The 21318-nt window shown below is 42.6% G+C and overlaps 1 protein-coding gene across 1 annotated transcript; it reads right to left on the bottom strand.

Moving 5' to 3' along the window:
• Window positions 1-18691: 18691 nt before the first annotated feature.
• On the bottom strand, window positions 18692-20799 carry LOC310744109 (uncharacterized protein). The gene is made up of 2 exons (XM_083574918.1): window positions 20627-20799; window positions 18692-19577 (listed from the first exon to the last, which is right to left on the bottom strand). The coding sequence occupies exons 1-2, from the start codon at window positions 20724-20726 to the stop codon at window positions 19003-19005; spliced, it is 675 nt and encodes a 224-aa protein (XP_083431044.1). The 5' UTR covers window positions 20727-20799; the 3' UTR covers window positions 18692-19002.
• Window positions 20800-21318: the final 519 nt, after the last annotated feature.

The raw sequence follows: 21318 nt of genomic DNA on the forward strand, positions 1-21318 counted from the left end.
GTCTTCCAATACTTTGCTAATAATACTCTTGCTGCTGTTGTAGCGTACATAAAAAACGTCCTGTCTTTCCTTGACACCAATTGGCCTACCATACCCAGGAGGAAGGCTTCTGGTTTCTTCACGAACGTGCATTTAAGCACCTTTTTCATTTCATTATAAATCATTTCCCAGAAAACCTTGATCCTTGGGCACGTCCACCAAAGGTGGTAGAAAGTACCTTCAGTTTCCTTACATTTCCAACATTTATTATCGGGCATGTGATAAATTTTTGCTAGCTTGACTGGGGTCATGTACCACCTATAGATCATTTTCATGATGTTCTCTCTTAAGGCATTACATGCCGTAAACTTTATACCGGTGGTCCATAACCGTTCCCAGTCAGCAAGCATAATGTCATGGCCAATGTCTTGTGCCCATTTAATCATAGCTGATTTAACCATCTCATCCTGTGTATTCCATTTCAACAGCAAGTTATACATTCTTGACAAATTCTTAGTATTGGGTTCCAAAAGCTCTGTTTCTAATTTTGACCTCTCCACCTGGAAGCCAATTTTCCTGTCCTGTTTAAAAACTTCATTTATCTGGTGGTAATGTAGCCAGTCTCTTACTTTAGACTTCAACTTCTCATAACTCTGTAATCTCACTTTCCGCTCCTCATGTTCTATAATTTCCCAATACTTTGGCCATTTAGATTCCATATTAAGTTTTTTCACTTCCTTAGCTTCCATTGGTGACAACCACCTGGGGGTTTTGTTTTCCAGCAAATCTTTGTATCGAGTCCAAACCTTATACAATGCTTTCCTAACAATATGGTTCTTAAAACCTTGATGGATTTTTACCTTGTCATACCATATGTATGCATGCCAACCAAATCTGTTGTTAAACCCTTCCAAATCCAAAGTGTCTGTGTCTTCAAGAAGCAGCCAACTTTTCAGCCAGCAAAACGCCGCTGATTCATAGTACAGCTTTAAGTCCGGCAGGGCAAACCCCCCTCTTTCTTTTGCATCAGTTAATATCTTAAACTTTATTCTGGGCTTTTTGCCCTGCCAGACAAATCTAGATATGTCTTTTTGCCACTTCTTGAAACAATCCATTTTGTCTAAAATCTGCAATGTTTGAAACAAAAACAACATTCTAGGCAAGACATTCATCTTAATAACAGCAATACGGCCTAACAAGGAAAGTCTCAAATTTGACCATACTTCTAGGTCTTTCTTAATTTCTGTCCAGCATTTCTCATAGTTATCTTTAAAAAGATTCACATTCTTAGATGTCAAATTAATCCCCAGGTATTTCACCTTCTTTGCTATTATTAAACCAGTTTCACTCTGGAACTTTTCCCTTTCAACAGCTGTTAGATTTTTGTCCAGTACTTTCGTTTTCTGTTTGTTCAACTTAAAACCTGCTACTTGACCAAATACTTGTATTAGTTCTAAAACTCTTTTCGTACTAGTGTCTGGCTCTCGTAAGGTTAAAACTAAGTCATCTGCAAATGCTCTCAGTTTGTACTGTTTAGCTCCGACCTGAATCCCTTTAACCAGCTGGTCCTCTCTAATCATATTTAATAGAACCTCCAGGACAGATATGAAAAGTAGTGGGGATATTGGGCATCCCTGTCGTGTCCCTTTTTCAATAGCAAATTCTTCAGTGACCACATTATTTACAATCAGTTTTGCTTTTTGCTCAGAATAAATTGCACTTATACCATTTTCAAAACCTTGGCCTACCCCCATCCCTTGGAGATTCTTTTTCATAAAACTCCAAGAAATGTTGTCAAAGGCTTTCTCCGCATCCACAAATATTAATACTGCCTTAGTATTAATATTAACTTCCAATAACTCCATAATGTCTATTATATTTCTCACATTATCTGACAAATGTCTTCCTGGAAGAAAGCCCGCTTGGTCTTTATGAATCTCCCCCACCAAAACTCTTTTCAGTCTTTTTGCCAAAATATCTGCAAAGATTTTGTAATCCACATTGAGTAATGATATAGGGCGGTAGTTCTTGACCTGGTTCTTCTCCGTCTCTGTCTTTGGTATAAGCGTAATATATGCTTCTTTCCACGAATCAGGTGCCTTTTTCCCCTCCAAAATTTCGTTACAGACCTCCTTCAACGGTTGCATAAGCCATTCTTTCAAAGCTTTGTAGTATCTGGAGGTCAGTCCATCCGGTCCTGGAGATTTTCCCAATTGCATATTTTGAATGGCTCCCTCAATTTCTTGATCAGTTATCTTCTGATTCAAAATCACTTTGTCTTGTTCCGAAATTTTTTGTAATCCATATTTTTTAAGAAATTCTTCAATTTCTTTGTCGTTCACTGGCCCTTGTGCATAAAGTCTCCTGAAATAGCTCTGAAAACAGTTTCTAATCTCATTAGGTTTATAAATGTTTTTTCCTTCAACTTCTAAGTTGGTAACCGTATTCTGCTTTTGTCTCTTCTTCAGCTGCCATGCCAAAAGTTTCCCACATTTGTCTGCCGATTCGAATGTCTTTTGTCTCATTTGTTTTATTTTCCATTCAATCTCTTGATTCATCAATTCCATATATTGTCTCTGATAAAACTTGATTTCCCTCAGGATTTCATGAGACTTTGGTTTAGATCTCAGTCTTTTTTCTCCTTCTTTTATCTTATCCATGATCTTGTCCTTTCTCTCATTCTGTCTCTTCCTTTTTACGGCATTCTGTTGTATTAAAAATCCTCTCATGACAGCTTTACTTGCGTCCCAAACCACTCTTTTTTCCACTTCTGTTCTCAGATTTATCTCAAAGTAGTCTTTAACTGCCTTCTGGGCCTTTTTATATACCTCTTCATCTCTAAATAGGGAGTCATTCATCCTCCATCTAAAGGAACCAGCTGTTGTTGAGTTCATTTCCATCTTTACAGCGTTATGGTCGGAGCAAGTCTTTGGGCAGATTTCCACTTTCTTGACCTTTGATGCCATCCCACTAGTTATCCATATTTGGTCAATTCTTGTCCATGTCATTTTTGCTTCAGAGAAGAAGGTTCCCTCTCTCTCTAGAGGGTTCCTTGTTCTCCAAATGTCAATCAGATTTATATTGTCAGTCATTTCAAAAAATGTCTTAGGTAATCTCCCGTCCTTGGAGATCACCTGTTTTTGTGCTTTGTCCATATTTGTAGAGACCACTCCATTCATATCTCCCATTAAAATTACATTGTAATCCAGAAAGTCTGTTAATGTCTCATGCAATTTCTTAAAAAATTCCGACTTCCCTTCGTTTGGTGCATAGACTCCTATTATCAATAATTTTTCTCCTTGTATTCGAATTTCAATTGCTATATACCTTCCTTGTTCATCTTTGAATATTAATTTCGGGGCCAACTTCTCCTTTGCATAAATCACCACTCCTCTTTTCTTCACTTTATCCGATGAGATAAATTCTTGTCCTAATCTTTTGTTGATAAGTAATTTTCGATGTAACCTAGTCACATGGGTTTCCTGTAAACAAATCAAGTCCAATTGTTCTTTTTTCAAAATGTGGAAGACTTCTCGTCTCTTTCTAGGAAGGTTTAAGCCATTACAATTCCAACTTAAGAATTTCAAAGACATCTTGTTATTTATTCAGTTGCCCCTCCAACGGCTCCAAGGAGATCTTCTGTTGATTTTCTAGCTCCAAAAGATAAATTCGAAATGTCTGGTAGGTTTTCTAGGTCCGTAGGTTCCGCCGTTTCCTTAAGAAGGTCCTCCTCGTTTCTTGTCAGGAACTGTTCTTTGTCTTGCACTGTCTTTATCTTAATTTTCTTTCCTTTGTAGTTAAACGACAGACCTTGTGGGAACTCCCATCTAAATAGTATGTTGTTCTTTCTCAATAGGGTGACCAAGTCCTTATAGTGGGTCCTCGCTTCCAAAATATTTTTAGGAATGTCTTTAAAAATCTGCACACGTGAGTCTCCAATTTCAAGGGCTGTATGGAAATGCAGATTCAATATCTTATCTCTCTCCTCCTGAGATCTCAGAGTTATAAGGCAATCTCTTGGGCTCTTTCTGTTCTGTCTCCTTCCCAGTCTGAAAGCAGTTGTTATCTTAAATTCCTCCTCTTTCAAGCTGTCCTGCCAAAATTCCAGAAATTCTTTTGTCAAATATTCTATCAAGTTGTCCTTTTCATTTTCTGGAATCGATCTCAGTCTTAAATTTTTATTTTTTCTCTGTAGTTCCAGTAGAGACAGAGCAGCCTCATGTTCTTCCAGCTTTTTACAGACTGGTACTATCTGTTCCTGTGTATTTCCTGCAGAAAGTTTTGCTTCCTCTGCCGAAACTTTTGCCTCCTCTGCAATCTTTCTAGTTATCTCATTCTCTTGAACTAATTTATTTATAGTCTCTGTATTCAAATCCAATTTTGTTGACAATTGATTCAGCTGTTTGGAGTTTTCAGTGCTCTGCTTTGTTAGCACTTCTAGGGTTTCATTTATTTTGACTAATGCTTTGGTTATTGTTACTGTATCCATGGAAGGAGCTGCAGGTGGTACAATTGAGCCTCTTCTTTTTTGTTCAGCTTTGCTTTTGGCCCTTGTTGTTCTCTCCTCTATTGGGCCACTCATATCCCAAGGTCTTTCCCACGGGAATCACTTTCAGGTGGAAAATTCCACAAGTCTGTTTCTTACAGTAAATAGTAGTAGTTATTTCCCTTTAGCCTCTAGATGGAGCAGTTCAAAATTTCCAGTGCAAAGTAACAAAGTTCCCTTCCCAAGCAAACAAAGGTAGCAACCAAATGTCCTATATTCTTCTAAGTAGCCAAGTTGTATCTTTCCAAAGTATCTTTCCAAAATTCCAAACTTCTGTCAAATCAAGTCTTTAGTTGTAATCCAGCAGAACACCTACTTTGTAGCAAGTCTCAAATGACAGCTCTCAGTCCCGGTAGCTCACTCCCAGGCAGTCCTCCCCAAGGGTTTAAAGCGGCAGAACTTTCCCTTCCAAGCCTCTCTCGTGCAGGCAAAACAGTTCATAAATCTTCCCCCCCTGCCCCTGCTTGCTAAGGGGGGAGCTGGGTCCGATGCCTGGGTCCTTCACTTTTAAAGCCTTTCTGACAATTGCAGCTTCCTATTTCGATGCTTTATTTACATGCAGTCCGGAGAAGGCAGACTTCCTTATTTTAAACCTTCTCCGCTTTCAGCCAATTTACGATTATTTCCTTGTAAATTTGTTGCTCAATCTTACTCACGGTAGTCCAATTTGTAATCCAAATGTCAGGAAGAAGTCGGCGCTCTCCGTCAATGGCGACGCGGCTTCACTTCACGGGCTGGGTAGCGGCTCTCAGCCCAGCGCTCCCCCGCTGCCACTCCGGAGCCTTTAAAAAGGCTCCCTTGCGATAAAGAGGGGCGCTTTAGGTGCCCACCGAGCCTCCTTGCTCTCAGGCTTCTGCGCCTGAGATTTTAGGGGTCCCCGCTTCGCCGTAGCGGTCGGACCCGAACCCGTGAAGAGCCTCCCCGAGCGAAGCTCAGCGAGAGGCGGCCATTAGCGCTGGCGCCAACCGGAAGTCTCCCTGCACCTACAATTTTAAACTGTCTCATGAAAAATGTTGCTGGCAGGACTGGTATGAGAACATATGCAAACAAACTTCACAGTTTCTCATATTCCCATATCAAAATAGAAGAAACACACATACACACAGATCCAACAAAGTAGTTTATTAGTGCAAAGATTTCTGGCTGTGCAATGTAGCTTCCCCTCTCCCCATGCACCCTCTATATCTGGGTTTTCCCGAAATCCTGGAGAGCAGGTTTGGGAAGGCAGTTAAGGATGCTTGGGGAGAGAGGGAGGGGAAATTCCATGGTGTGAACAGAAACCCTCACACTGAGGTAAGACCTTCACTGCATACCACCCTTTATATGATAATATTAGAAAAATAATATTGTATGATATTAGTTTAGAGGAATCAGTTGCCTTGGCCCCTTCTTCTTCCAGTTCTCTCTTAGCCAACTGCTCCTCAATCCATCAATAGGAATTAAAAATTAGTTTTCTTCAGTGTCACCTGAACCAACATTTATTGGAATAATTTTTTTTTTTAAAAAAAGAATGCTAGTCCCTGTCCACATACTGTTGGATAATTCCAACCAACCCACGGAATAATATTCAATGAAGTGGCTCTCCCAGATTTACTGCTTCAAAAACTTGGAGGGGCCATTTTTGCTCAGCCCTCAATATTATTGTTTATTTTGAACAACAAGCAAGCATTTCTAATGCATGTTATAAACAGGAATAACTCCACATAAATTACAGGGGCAACCTAAAGTGCTGGGTCCGTGTTGCCATTTCCTGACAATAAGTTTGAAAGATGCAGCTTGGACACATTCGTGGTCGGTAGGATTATCTGCTCTTGCAGTTCTATTGATTTTAGACAGGTCTTTGGAGCAGTTACAGAGAAAAGATTTAGAATGCCTCCCCACCGATTTCTCTGTATTTACACTAGGAGAAGAATATCAGCTGTTGGAACTGTTTGTTGAGTCCAGAATTCACACTACCATCGCCCAGACGGACCTGCTGTACTTCCTGGTTGTGCTTCTTCAATTAGCACCCCATTAAGCAGCACACCTGCAAGACCCTTCCGTCTCAGCACTTCACACTGCTGGATTTTGCCCCATCTCTCATGGGAAGGCATTTCTAGACGGTTATGTCTGACTCCAGTAGTTACATTTCATTTCCCTTGTGCTTATGTTTCCATTGTGTTTTTGTTGTTGTTGCTGATAATGCTGTTTCTTTTGCTACTTTTGCTAGTTCATAAAATAACTTGGGGTGGGGGTGGGGGGAGAGAAGCAGACAAAGTGCAGATTCTGGATGAGATCCAGATCTGAACAAGCCCCTTTCAAGAATGTGTGAGAGAGCTGGGCTGTGTCTGCCCTACAGACAGGCCCAGATTATGCAACAGATGGAGTTTTGTATCATATCAAGTATGAAATGCATACTGTGAAACAGGCACGGGCAGCCTACTCAGCACTGAAGGGGCCCGCCAGAAATACATTATAAGCTGGAAGGCCCGCAGCTCATTTCTGTGTTGGCTGTATGTGACTAAGAAGTGGAAAGCCACAGCAGAGCCCCACCAATAAGTAGCTAGGTACAACTAAAAGCTAGCAATTAATTTGGCAATGCAGTCATACCTTGGATCCCGAACGCCTTGGTACTCAGACATTTTGGCTCCCAAACTCCGCAAACCCAGAACTGAGTGTTCCAGTTTGCAAACGTTCTTTGGAACCCAAACATCCAACAGGGCTTCTGTGGCTTCTGATTGGCTGCAGGAGCTTCCTGCACCCAATCAGAAGCCACGCTTTGATTTCCGAATGTTTTGGAAGTTGAACAGACTTACGGAATGGATTCTGCTCGACTTCCAAGGTACCACTGTATGTATTTATCATTTATTATCACTTTTCCTCCAAGTTGCTAGGGTCAGTATACCTTGGTCCTATCCCAGTTTTATCCTTACAATAACCCTGTGAGGTAAGATTAGCTGAAGAAGGGTGACTGGTCCACAGTCACACAATGAGTGTCAGGGCCATGTGGGGAATCTAATCCAGATCTTCCCATACTGTTCAGCATGCTGTCCACCACAGCATAAAGGTAAAGGTAAAGGTACCCCTGCCTGTACGGGCCAGTCGTGTCCGACTCTAGGGTTGTGCGCCCATCTCACTTAAGAGGCCGGGGGCCAGCACTGTCCGGAGACACTTCCGAGTCACGTGGCCAGCATGACGAAGCTGCTCTGGCGAGCCAGCACCAGCACCAGCGCAGCACACGGAAACGCCGTTTACCTTCCCGCTATAAAGCGGTCCCTATTTATCTACTTGCACTTAAGGGTGCTTTTGAACTGCTAGGTGGGCAGGAGCTGGGACCGAAAGACAGGAGCTCACCCCGCCGCGGGGATTCGAACCGCTGACCATACGATCGGCAGGTCCTAGGCACTGAGGTTTTACCCACAGCGCCACCCGCATCCCATGTGAAACCCTTTTCACATGTTCAAATCATAACCCTGTGGAGATGCTGAGGATCCCCGCTGTTGACCTTCCTGCTTTTGTTTGTTCTCTTCTATAGACTCTCACTCCTACAGAGGCTCTCACTGTGCAAGTGGAGATTCCTGGATCATTCATCCAGAGCTAATAGGCACTTGCAATTCATGCAAGCAAAGCTGATGCACATATCAGTGTAGACAAATCCCATGCCCATGTGTGCAATTTGAATGAGCATCAGGCCATGATGGCAACAGCAATGAAGCAGTGTTATACAGAAGCACACCCTGACTCCAACACTTAACAGATGATAGGAAAAAGCATCTTGTGTGTACTACTATCTAACGCTGGTTCTCACACCAAAGAGCCCTGCCTGAGCATGCATGCTCTGACCTAATGAACATGCACCCCATTACACACCACTGAAGGTTCTTCTCCATTTGATGGATGTTGCATTCATTTACCCTGCAATAGTCTGCCCTGCTTCTGTGATCAACTTCTAGGATTAGTCTTTAAAAGTGAAATTAAACAAAGAGTGTTGAACAAATTGTTCCATTTCATAATGGAGCACATTTTCATTTTTTGGTCCCACTATCATCCCTGGTCAGACAAGTTTTTCACCTTTTGGAAACACTACAAAAATATATAATTAGAATGTTTGAACAGGGATAATAGTGGGTAGAGACAATAAAAACAAAAATCATATGCATACCATAAACAATGGTGGCTCCATCACATTACTTTTATTTGGATTAAAAAGAACACACAGACACACACACACACAATCTATTGCAGCACTCACATCCAGCAAGGGAAGTTGTGGATTTGCAACAGGCTGAACATTCACATCTGCATGTCATTATGGGGTTTATCTAATCCATGGTGAACTGGCTAGATACATCTTTAGATACAGATGGAGATGTGTGCATTCCCATATGGAGCTCACTAGTTGCTATGTGTGCCTACTTATATGCAATTAGAGATGAATCCAGAGACATTTCTCCTGTCCCTGGTCTAATATTCTCATTTCGGATGTTGTATCAGCATGCTAAACATTACTTTTACAAATATTTAAATATTGTAAATTGCACAAGGCACAGAATGCTATGATAAACATATTTATTCTGTCACAAGCTCCTGTGGACTAGAGCCCACAGATTGAGTTACACAATGTGCTATTCTCAGTAGGCAGATTATATACAGTACATACACAGTTGGGGATAGAGAGGTGAAATTGTAAACAGCAAGGTGAACAGAGGTGCTGCCTGCAGTCATCTAATCAGAGATTATCAGAAAATGTTGGGTGATAATAACAGGGAAGGGGGAGAAGGAGAAGATGATATCCAGGATCAAATTTAATAAGGAAGAGGATTTGAAGATGATCTGTGGGTCATTTGTCTTTGGGGAAGGGAAGAGAGCAAATCAAGCAGTGAAGCAGATTTGGGAAGGGAAATGGGAGAGAGATGGGAAGGAGATAGGAAGGGAGATGGGAGGGAGATGGAGGGAGATGGGAAGGGAGATGGGCGTTGTAAAAGGCTGAGGAGTGGAGTTTTGCATATTGCCAAGAAAGATGAAGCATGATCCCAGCTGCCTAACATAACTACCACTAGTTAATAAGGACTTGTCTCAGTTCTTCATGATGAAGTTGCCTACTGAGGTAACTTGTTTTGTCTTGTGTAACTTCATGTGTAGAGCAGACCATTATTTTTGACCTTTGCTCCTTTCCCTTTTTGCATAGCCAAAGAAATTTAGAGAGGCTGAAGAGGGCTCAGTAGAACTCCAAATACTTTCCTCTACTGCTACTTTCCCCATAATTTTTATTTCGCATTGTTCCAATGATGAGATGACTTCATTAGACTTGCATCCTAGCCTTCACATGATATATCCAGGTGTTGCTCATATGTTTCCACTAGAGCCCCAGAAAGATCACGTTCTTGCATTCGGAACTGAACTCTCTGTTCTTTTCCATGGCTCTTTATTGGGGTGCCTTAGAACCGGAGACGACCTGCAAAATGTCACAACTTGAGTACTTGGAGTGAGTAGCCAAAATCATATCCAGTTGAAGATTTCCAAACCCTTTTGACAGTTCACAGAAGGAGGAATGAATGCAAAATATGTGTGCATCTGGCAGCAGTGGTCCACTGGGACATTAATCTTCCCTTGAACAACACAGCAGAGTTGTTGTGCCATCATTAGTCCCAGAGTAAAGGGGGAGTAGGGACCTACCAATAAATGGAAAGCCCCCAGAGTCTCAATCCACACCTTTATCTCAGAGTAAGGCTGGAGGGTCCTTGCCTCTTCATCCAGACGTCAGGACCAATCTCATCATACAGACTCTCCTGGCAATATAAAGCTTAATTCTCTCAAGATTATAGGTCTCCTGATGTTTTCCCTATGTCCCCTCTAACCACCTCAATCTCCACCTTGACTCTGTCCACTATTGGCTCACCATTGGGTGCTGACAACCTAGATCCTCCTTGTTCCACCCAATATTGCACCCTCCTTACAATTCTTGGTTTTCAGTTGGGGAGCTGTCCAGCCTGCTGCTCCCCCTGCTTATGGGCAGCCCCTCTGCCACTCCACTCAGAATTATTGCTTTCTTCTTTTCCTGCAGGCTGACTTAGTAATGGTGAGGAAGATAGACAGCCCTACACTGTCCTGCTTCTGGCCCACTCATGTTTACATCCAGTAGAGCCAGCTGTGGTCCAGCTCAGAGGTCGGTGACAGCCTCATCTGACCACTCACACTTACAATGTACTGGGATGGTGCTACAACAGAATCATCGTGGGAAATGTGTGGGTCGGAATGTAATTCTCATTCTGAATTCCATAAGGCAATTCTTGGCTCAAAGAACATACCTAAATGCATTTTTAAATGCATGTTTTAAGATAATAAATACATTTAGAAATGCACTTTGTGTGAAAAAAATGTGCTCAAAATGCATTTTTAAATGTACTTTTCATGTAAATTCTAATGCTTTTAAAAAATTGGATTAACAAAAAATAGAATGGATTTATGAACTTCTTCTTGTTGTTTATATCTTGCCTTTTACTGAGAACTGGGACTCAAGCAGCTTACAAAATTAAAACAACATGAACAAAACACAGAAAGCTAAAAACATATAAAATATAATAGTTAAAAAGTAATTAAACTATAGAATAATGAAAACAATTTAAAAACAAATCTATTAAAATGCAGAAAGTAAACAAAAAGCCCACAACATTATTAAATGAATTGCTACTTGCAAAAGTCAGACCAACTGGAAAGAGATCCATCTGCTCGTGCTTACTTGGTCTGATATTGCTAGGATTTCCATAGCCTAATATTGACCTTAAGAAGAGACAGCGGATAAACCCTCATTGTTTTCAACAAGATGATTGGTACCTAAGGTCTATTCAGCTAAGCTCCAGACATCAGACTCACCGCAGAACTGTACCATGGTTCCAGGAGGAAGTGGAGAGCTTCACACCCTCTCTCAATATTTACTAGCTCTTTGGGGAATTTTTTATTTTTTAAAAAAAAAAATTGCATGAACCTCTCCATCTATGATTCATTGCTTACTTTGTTACGGTTGTAGGCAGGTATTCATTAAAGATGAAAGTAAACCAGAAACATCTTTAATTCCGCCCCACAATCTCCTTTACTTTCTGAATCATCTATGTAAAGTATGTAGTTCATGACCCTCCTCCAAAACAGCCTAGTTAGTCAAGTATGCGTTTTAAATAATTCTCTAAATAGCTATGTAATAATCATACTATTTTGTGGCCACTTCCAATATTTATCCTTTTTAAACAAATGTTTATTTAAGTTATTAGATTTTCCATGACAAAGAATTATTAAAAGGTTAGAAAATCAAAACCAACAATAATAAAATGTGGGGACTTACACCACAGCAATAGACAAGAAAATATGTAAGTACTCCAGACTTATCATTTATCTTTCTGAAGTTTGCAAACCCAACGGCAGCATTTCATTCCTTCCCCTCAAAAAAGGATTTGAAAAGTTAAACCTACTAAGGCTATGCTTGTATACCCACATACCTGGAAATAAGAACCCGTCCACTTGGTGTAACTTCCTCCTCAGAAGACGTTGTAGTAAAGGGGTTCAAAATGTGAACATTTTAATCATTACATTAATTTAAATTGAGTAAATCAAGTGCATTGCTAAAATGCCCAGTGCTCTGTTTACTCGGGGTGTCCAGGACGCCACTGCAGACAGGCTTTCTTGATTTATTGTTTTATAAATAATTTGAAAGCAATACAGAAATATGTGGAATTAATCAGACAGGGGTTTTCTTAGGAAAATCATCTTAACGACTATTTATTTTCTTACAAGCTATTTCCTCCTCTTTTCCCACCACTGATATGCAGATGCAAAGTATGTTCTGACAATGTGCTGGGGACATATTGCAGCTTGAATCACAAAGGGAGAGCTTTATGAAATCCACAAACTGCAAAGCCTGACCAGCCCCCCCCCCCGCCCTATTTTAGCCAAATTATGGACCTCCATAAGCCTCCAGAAATAGAGGCTAAGAGGTAAGCTAGGGGGGAAGCCCCTCCTAATTCAAGCACTACAACCTGTCCAAAATTCCACAGATGAAAATAGGGACATTTCCCACTCCCCTACAACCAGTGGTGGTTTTTTTTAAGAAAAAGAGGTGCCATTACTCACCATGAAGTTGTTATAGTAAGTGCCACACCTTTTAACAACAACAAAAATAGGTTCCAGTACTGCATACCCTCAAGTACCCTTGAAAAAAGCACTGGCCACAACTGACCATTCTTTTTTTTCTTCTTCTTCTTTTTTTTCCTTTTTTAAAAAAATAATATTTATTGAGAGTTTAAAGATTACAAAAAGAAAAAAAGAGTTAAACAAAACAGAACAATACAATACAATACAAGAAAAACAAAAACACTGCTTATCTTAACAAAACAAAAACAAAAACAGAAAACAATTAAAAACACATCCAATATTTCCATATCTTATCTTTCATTTACTTGTTTCAGTGACCTCCTCGCACCTCCCTTTTTTGTATTCCAGTTCAGTTAGCTATTTCAGCAAATCCTTTCCATCTTCCTCAGTTTTCTGTCCTATAATTTATCTTAACACAATCTAACCTTATTTTTCCCTTTAGTCCATTAACAATCTATTTTTACATAATTCTTTGTAACATTCCTGCTAAAGCCATATAACTTCATTCCAGCATCCTTCTAACATTCATTAATTTTACAGTGTTCTGCAAATAGTCTTTAAATTTTTTCCAATCTTCTTCCACCGACTCTTCTCCCTGGTCTCGGATTCTGCCAGTCATTTCCGCCAGTTCCATGTAATCCATCAACTTCATCTGCCATTCTTCCCGGGTGGGTAAATCTTGTGTCTTCCAATCACAACTGACCATTCTTGACACCCCTTTTTGTGCCCCCCCACAGATCATTTCATTTTGGAAAGGGTGAGTACTACTATCATTACACCCAGGGCCGAATTTAGGTTTGATGAGGCCCTAAGCTACTGAAGGTAATGGGGCCCTTTATATGTCCAGCTGTCCGTTGTCAACTACAAATTGCCGTTGTTTTTTGTGTTGAATATATGCTATATGATAATTTATGGGCCTAATAGGTATCTAAAGCCATTTGCACATAACAAAATATGAATAATGAATATCATTTATTACGGCCATAGGCCCATACAGGTAAAAACAACACATAAATAACAGCTTGTGCCGTAAGGAGGAAAAAAAAAGCAATCGCTAAAACACTACTATAACAATAAAATACTATAAAATGGAAAGGCATACTACGCCTTAATTAGCTTGTAGAGCTCCTTGGCGTCGCTTTTGGGAAAGGACAGCAACTAGGAACCTAGCCACCTTCAGGGTCGTGTGGGTATCCTTGTCCTGCAAGATTTGGGCAAGGTGGAATTTTGGTGGGGTACCCTCTAGTTTCTGTATGATTGATCCCAACAAATTTGCCCGTAGCACATTAAACAAGGGGCAAGTGAACATAATGTGCTGGAGCGACTCCGGCGACACCTTATCACATTCGCACACGGCGGGGGCTTGACCCTTTGAGAACCTATGTCTCAGGACATTGGAGGGAAAAACGTTAAACCTCGCTTTGGTGAAGGCCAGTCTATGTGCAACAGTCGAAAGGGAGGAGAGGTATGATGGAACGCAGTAAGTTAAAGTGATACCAATGTTCTGGGGCGAACAAACACCTCCCCCCAGCGTATAATTTCGCTGTAAATCGATGTCATCCAGTCTTTGGCGGATCAGTCTCTGAGCAGTGATTTGGTCTAGTTTTAGGGAATCTGAGGGAGAGATTCCATAGCTCAGGAGTTTGGCATGAATTCTGCTAGTCCAAAGGCTGGAGAATTCATCTCGCCATAAGCATTGGGCAAGGTAATGGTTTGGTAATCTATGCCACAATGATAACCAGTAATTGAAGACTTGCTTCCACAGGCAAGTTTCTAGGGATGCGACCTTCAATTCAAAATATGTATTTTATCAAAGTAATTGTTGAACTGAAATACAATCAAGAAGAAGTATATTAATAGCAAAACATAATTAAGAAGAAGTATATTAATAGTGAAGTAATTATTAAGCTCTAACTTAAAATGATTTTTTATTCATAACAAACTTAATAATGCAAACACATTGGCATTTGACAATAACGAAAGTTCCTTTAGAAATAGAATTTGCAAAGACTCATAATTTAGTCTCTAGAAACTTGCTATAACATGATATAATAATTGTAGGTTTTATTTGTTTTTTATCTTATATTTTGTTTTGTTTTTTTATAATAAATTTTTATTGGTTTTACAACATATATTAACACACAAGACAACTAACAATTCACAACATAACACTTTAACAAACAAACATGTAAACACATATAATTTCTTAACCTCTCTTTCTTAAACCCTGTTTCAACGACTTCCCCATACCTCCCTTTTCTGCATCCCTGTTTTAAATTTTCCCAGCAACCCCTAATTTCAATACTTGTAATACAATTTCTGATCTTTTTCCACTTATCCAATTACTTTTCACTGCAATTCTGTTTTACATTACCCATGACATTTTAGCACTCATTAATTTTACAACAGTTCTTAAGATAAACTTTAAATTTCTTCCAGTCTTCTTCCACCGTCTCTTTCCCTTGGTCACGGATTCTGCCAGTCATCTCAGCCAGTCCCATATAGTCAATCACCTTCGTCTGCCACTCTTCCAGCGTGGGTAGTTCTTTTGTCTTCCAATACTTTGCTAAAAGAACTCTTGCTGCTGTTGTAGCATACATAAAGAACGTCCTATCTTTCCTTGACACCAATTGGCCTACCATGCCCAGGAGGAAGGCCTCTGGTTTCTTGTGAAAAGTACACTTAAGTTCCTTCTTAATTTCATTATAGATCATTTCCCAGAAGGCCTTGATCCTTGGGCACGTCCACCAAAGGTGGTAGAAAGTACCTTCAGTTTCCTTACATTTCCAGCATTTATTATTGGGCGTGTGATAGATTTTTGCAAGCTTGACTGGGGTCATGTACCACCTATAAATCATTTTCATAATGTTCTCTCTTAAGGCATTACATGCCGTAAACTTTATACCGGTAGTCCATAACTGTTCCCAGTCAGCAAACATAATGTCATGACCAATGTCTTGTGCCCATTTAATCATAGCTGATTTAACCGTCTCATCCTGTGTATTCCATTTCAACAGCAAGTTATACATTCTTGACAAATTCTTAGTATTGGGTTCCAAGAGCTCTGTTTCTAATTTTGACCTCTCCACCTGGAAGCCAATTTTCCTGTCCTGTTTGAAAACTTCATTTATCTGGTAATAATGAAGCCAGTTTTTTATCTTATATTTTGGAAAGGTACCTCCAGTTTTGTTCCCTTCACATTTTTGGGGGGCCCCAAGAGAGTGGGGCCCTAAGCTATAGCTTGTTTAGCTGATACATAAATCTGGCACTGACTACTACACCAATTGGACACAACACATACACCATCACCCTGAGAAAACCCCTTAATTGTGATTTGATTTGGTTCTTTATTTAATAATAATACTTTTTATTTATTTATTTTATTATTTCTTCCCCACCCATCTGGCTGGGCTTCCCCAGCCACTCTGGGCGGCTTCCAACGAAATATTAAAATACAATCAAAGATCCTTGTGCTCCACTTCACTTCGCCTTCCTTCCTCTCCTGGGTGGCCCTGCCCTCTGCCTGCCCCTCAGAGGCAGGGCACAATGCAGGGCTGGGCCACAGCAGTGGCAGCCTCTCTTTCTCTTCACCCACTCTCTTAGCAGCCACTCTGAGCTGCCTGAAGGTGGAAGCTTGCAGCAGCAACCATGGAGAGGCCATGGAGAGGCAACGGGATGCTCCTTCACTGCTACTGATGCTGTTCAGGACAAGCGCCGGCTCATTCTTCTCTGTCCGTTCAGCAGCGACAGCACTGGTGGGGGAAACAGGGACATTCCACGATCAAATCAGAAGCTGGGGAGGCATTCATAATTCAGGAACCGTCCCTGGAAAATTGGGACACTTGGAGGGTATGGCACTGCTGACTTCTGCTGGGGAAAGTGCTCACAAGCTGTGAGCAGTGCAAGATGAGAGTTGCACAGACTCATGAGTGAAAGCAGTTCCCGTTTCTGTGAAAACAAAAACAAATCAGCTTTGACATATCATCGGAACTGATTCTCAGAAAATCATTTCTCCTCGTCATCGTGAGAACAGGAAATGTTTGAGCCAGCCCATAGCTATCATTTTCTAAGCAACCTTGCACAATTTTCTGATGTCCCGGCCTGAACTCTAGAACAGACTACACAGACTAATTGTTACTCAAGCTTGGCCCGTATTGTCCTTACTCGCTGAAAACATGGAAGTCTTTTGAACTTTCTTCTGTTTATTTTTGGACTTGTCATTGCGTTTGGAAGACTCGAGTCCCTTCCATCCTCCTGAATGTTCCTTATCTGCAGTCCTCAATTTAAATTTGTATGGTGTGCGTGTGTGTCTGTGTCTCTGTGTTAGGGTTGCCATATTTCTAGAAGTAAAATTCAGGACACAAAAGTTTTGGAGCTTTTTTGGTGAAATCAAACTCAAAGATGTTTTCAGGAAAAACAAAGTTCTTACTTTTACTTCGCCAAACCTTTATTAGGCATTACAAAATAAGCCCAACATGAAACATCCATATATATATATATATATATATATATATATATATATATATATATATAAAATATATACGAAACAGCCATGTAAAATATGTAATAACAAGGATTCTCATTAGACTTTCTTCCTGCTAAAGTGCCATTCACCGCTCTAAGAGATACTGTTGTTGTTGAAAAACAAAGTTGTTGAGCTTTTATTAGGCAATCAACCTCAAAATCTCAGACATTTTGCCGATTTTCCAAAATTCCCCCCAGACGCTATTTTTGCTGGTTGTATCCTGAATGCATGGCAACCCTAATGTGTGTGTTTTCAAATAATTTACAGATATCTCTCACACTGCACCACTGTGTCCTTGAAGAATCTCTTCTCTGCTCCTGCTCCTCCTTTTGAGCAATTATCCATTTGTGTAAGCATTGTTATTCACTTAAGACATTGGAAACCAATTGGGCAAAAGTATGAAAAAGAAAACTTGGCTGGAAACAAGAACAACAACAAAGCCACTTCCAGGCCTGCCCCAGGAGGTGGGGTTGCGGGCATCACGCCCTCCCCACGTGAGCGGGGGCTGGTTTCTAATTGCTTTAAGAAATGCTTTAAGAAATGCTTCCCTTTGGTCGGACGATGCTGAAGGTTTTACTTTCCTCTGCATAATAACTTCAATGCATCTGTTGATTTTGTTGCGTGGCGAGTTCCCGCCCCCCACCAAGATAAATAAACACACGAGACACCATAGTTAAGGTCAATTGGGCGAATTAGGCCACAACTTTATTGAATTCAGGAATGAGAGGCATTGGCTTAGGCATTGGTCCTATCGACTATCCGGCTCCAGCCCATTTGCTGGAGACACGGGGAAGGGTTAACACTAATCGGGGGAGTCTCCCGCCGAGGCACGTCGACTAGGAGCTCCCCCGGGTCACCGCTCTGGGGCGTGCCTTTGGCCCACACCTCCATAGGCTTCGGACAGGGCCACGCCCCCCGGAGTCCTTTAATGGACCACCCTTCATTCACTGGGGGGAGGTGATGGCGTTCCTCCCCCCACACACACATCCTCTTAACCCCTTCTTACCAATGCCTACCGCCAATGCCGAGAGTTGTGACGAGTTGCTACGAGGTAGGCGAAAAACCAAAAGGCTGTAAATTGCCAATTGGGAAAAATTCCTACCATGCCCCTTGCGGCGACAGACCGAAGTCCATAGCAAAGTCAGACCTACCTAAAGCCCAACTAAAGGGAGGGAGGGTGGGAAAACGTGGGGGCTAGCCGGAGAAGAGAGGGCGACCCCCCTCCGCTCCGGCCCTAAATAGGGCAAGCCACGCCCCCCCTCAGCCAGCCGATTGGCTGGCTGGGAGGCGTGGACGGTTAGGATTCCCCTGTTCTCGCGGGGGCTGAAACCAGCCCCCGCTCACGTGGGGAGGGCGTGATGCCCGCAACCCCACCTCCTGGGGCAGGCCTGGAAGTGGCTTTGCGTGGCGAGTTCCCGCCCCCCACCAAGATAAATAAACACACGAGACACCATAGTTAAGGTCAATTGGGCGAATTAGGCCACAACTTTATTGAATTCAGGAATGAGAGGCATTGGCTTAGGCATTGGTCCTATCGACTATCTGGCTCCAGCCCATTTGCTGGAGACACGGGGAAGGGTTAACACTAATCGGGGGAGTCTCCCGCCGAGGCACGTCGACTAGGAGCTCCCCCGGGTCACCGCTCTGGGGCGTGCCTTTGGCCCACACCTCCATAGGCTTCGGACAGGGCCACGCCCCCCGGAGTCCTTTAATGGACCACCCTTCGTTCACTGGGGGGAGGTGATGGCGTTCCTCCCCCCACACACACATCCTCTTAACCCCTTCTTACCAATGCCTACCGCCACCGAGCAGTCGCTCGCCGCCAATACTCTCATGCCTGAATCCAATCCCTTATCCCCTTTGCAATATCCATCAGCCAAACATCGTTACCAGCATCCGACAGATGCACGCCATCATACCGGTAGAGGGCCTCATGATTGAAGCGAATGCCCGGGTGGCCAATGAGCCTCCCACCCAGGGCTGCCACTCTACGCACCACCGCCCGATCCAAGGCTTTCCTAGCCCTATTCATAGCTATCGGGCACCTGCAGTCCCTCCAAACCCGCCTCTCCATCAGCGAGGCCCAAATAATTGTGACATTCGGGTAAGCGGCCTTCAGCTCCTCGAAGTCGCTAAAAATGTTCCACTGCAAATCCACTGCCTTCCTGTAGGCTAGGTCGTTTTCCCCCAATTGTATCAATAAAGCGTCTGGGGGGCCCTCCACTGCTGCTCTGGTCTTAATTGCGGGCAGCATCTCGGCCCAGCGCATTCCCCTCCGGGAGACCCAGGAAATGGTGACATCAGGTGGTAAGCCCAGGCGCGGCCCGAGACCGGAATTGATGGCGCGTACCCTGGCCCAATGCACAATACTGTGCCCGACAATCCAGACGCGCACCCCCATATCACCTGTAGGAAATCGAAAGAACAGGCCATGGTCAGTCACCGTCACAAATTCTTTCTCAAATAGCGCTTGTACGCGTCAGATTTCCAGCGACCTAAGTCCCTAATCCTTTCAGTCGTAAGACCCAGGTGCATTGCCGTGGTGGCTGCTCCTATCCTGAAAGAGTGTGATGCAAAGTCTGCTGCGGGGATGCCGCATGCTGCCAGTGCTAAACGCATGACCCGAGTGAACTGGTGACGCGTCAAAGGTAAACCATCTGCGTGGATCAATAGAGGCCCTGCCGAGTTGGCCCTCAGGGATAAGAAGCGCCTTGTGTCTTTAACTGGACATGGGCCAGGACTATCGGTGGCCATAAGCTGAACAAGAGCCCCCCTCCCGTACTGGTCTGTTTTAGAGCTGCGTATCCGTATTACCAGGTCCTCCCGTGACAGGGTAACATCGCTTAAAAGCAAGCCCCGGGAGAAACCGTGCCGACCCACTTCATAAACTACCTCACCCACGCGCAGAGCTCCAAAAAAGGCAATGGAGTAAGCCGCTGAAAATAAGCGCGCCTCATACTTTGACCAGCATACTGTACGCAATTTTTTGTGGATTTGGGAAAGGATGTCGAATGATATTGGCCTTCTCATATCGCAGTTCGGGGGCTGTAGCCTGCGCCAACCCTCTAACGTCCTTCGTATAACAAAATCGTCACAAGGATCTGTGGAAAATATCGCCTTGCAAAAGAATGAAATAGCTGCGGCTTGGAGGTTGAGGGTTCTAGGGGCGCGGCCCAAGCGTCTCAGGTAAACTAGGTAAGATAGCACCTCAGGCTTGACAGGAGGGGCATTGTTTCTGATGGCGGGGGTTTTGTTGCGGAATTTTAGAAAATCCGACCACGCCTTCTTATACGATCTCAAAGTGGAAGGCGCAGGGGCCATGCTAATCTTCTCTGTATCGTTCCAATTTTGCGACCTGCCTGGAAAGTACCGCCACTACGGCCTGGTTGTCGGTGTGGAAGCATACCCTATGGTTACTAAAGGTTTCAGGCCACAAGTGCCAACGAGGCCATTACTCCCTGAATCACTTCTGGCTCCCAGGACTCTGGTCCCCATGCCTCTGGTCCCCGAGACTCCACAGATGTTCCGGGAACGGCTGAGGCAGCAGCTCTGCATCCGGTGCTAACGAGCGGAAGCGGTCCATCTGAAAGCGAGATAGGGCGTCTGCAATGTCATTATTTACACCAGGCACAAAAAAAGAAAACTTGGCTGGAAACAAGAACAACAACAACAAAATCAACAGATGCATTGAAGTTATTATGCAGAGGAAAGTAAAACCTTCAGCATCGTCCGACCAAAGGGAAGCATTTCTTAAAGCAATTAGTCCTCCCACTGAAATCAATAAGATTTAACCAGGCTTAAACTCTGTCTGGATCTGGTTTTAAATAAAGAATGGGAAATAACTGCCCAGGCAGCAGAAGTGTTGAGAAAGATCAGGAGTAATTAAATCAGGGTGCAGGAATGGGGATCCTATGGTTCTCCATATATTGTTGGACTTAAACCCCCATTAGCCTCAACAATCAAGGAAGACCACAGGTTCCCTGCTTTGGAAGCAATTGGCTCCAAATTACAGACAAATTCATTATATTGTCTCAGCTTCAGCAATGAGAAAAATATCCACTCAGTGAGTAGCAGAAGCAACTTATTTGTTCATTCAAGGTACTTAAATTACATACATATCCCATCTTGCCTTTTGCACAGCTGCACT

The sequence above is a fragment of the Podarcis filfolensis genome (assembly GCF_964270895.1).
Source record: "Podarcis filfolensis genome assembly, chromosome: 1".
NCBI lineage: Eukaryota > Metazoa > Chordata > Lepidosauria > Squamata > Lacertidae > Podarcis > Podarcis filfolensis.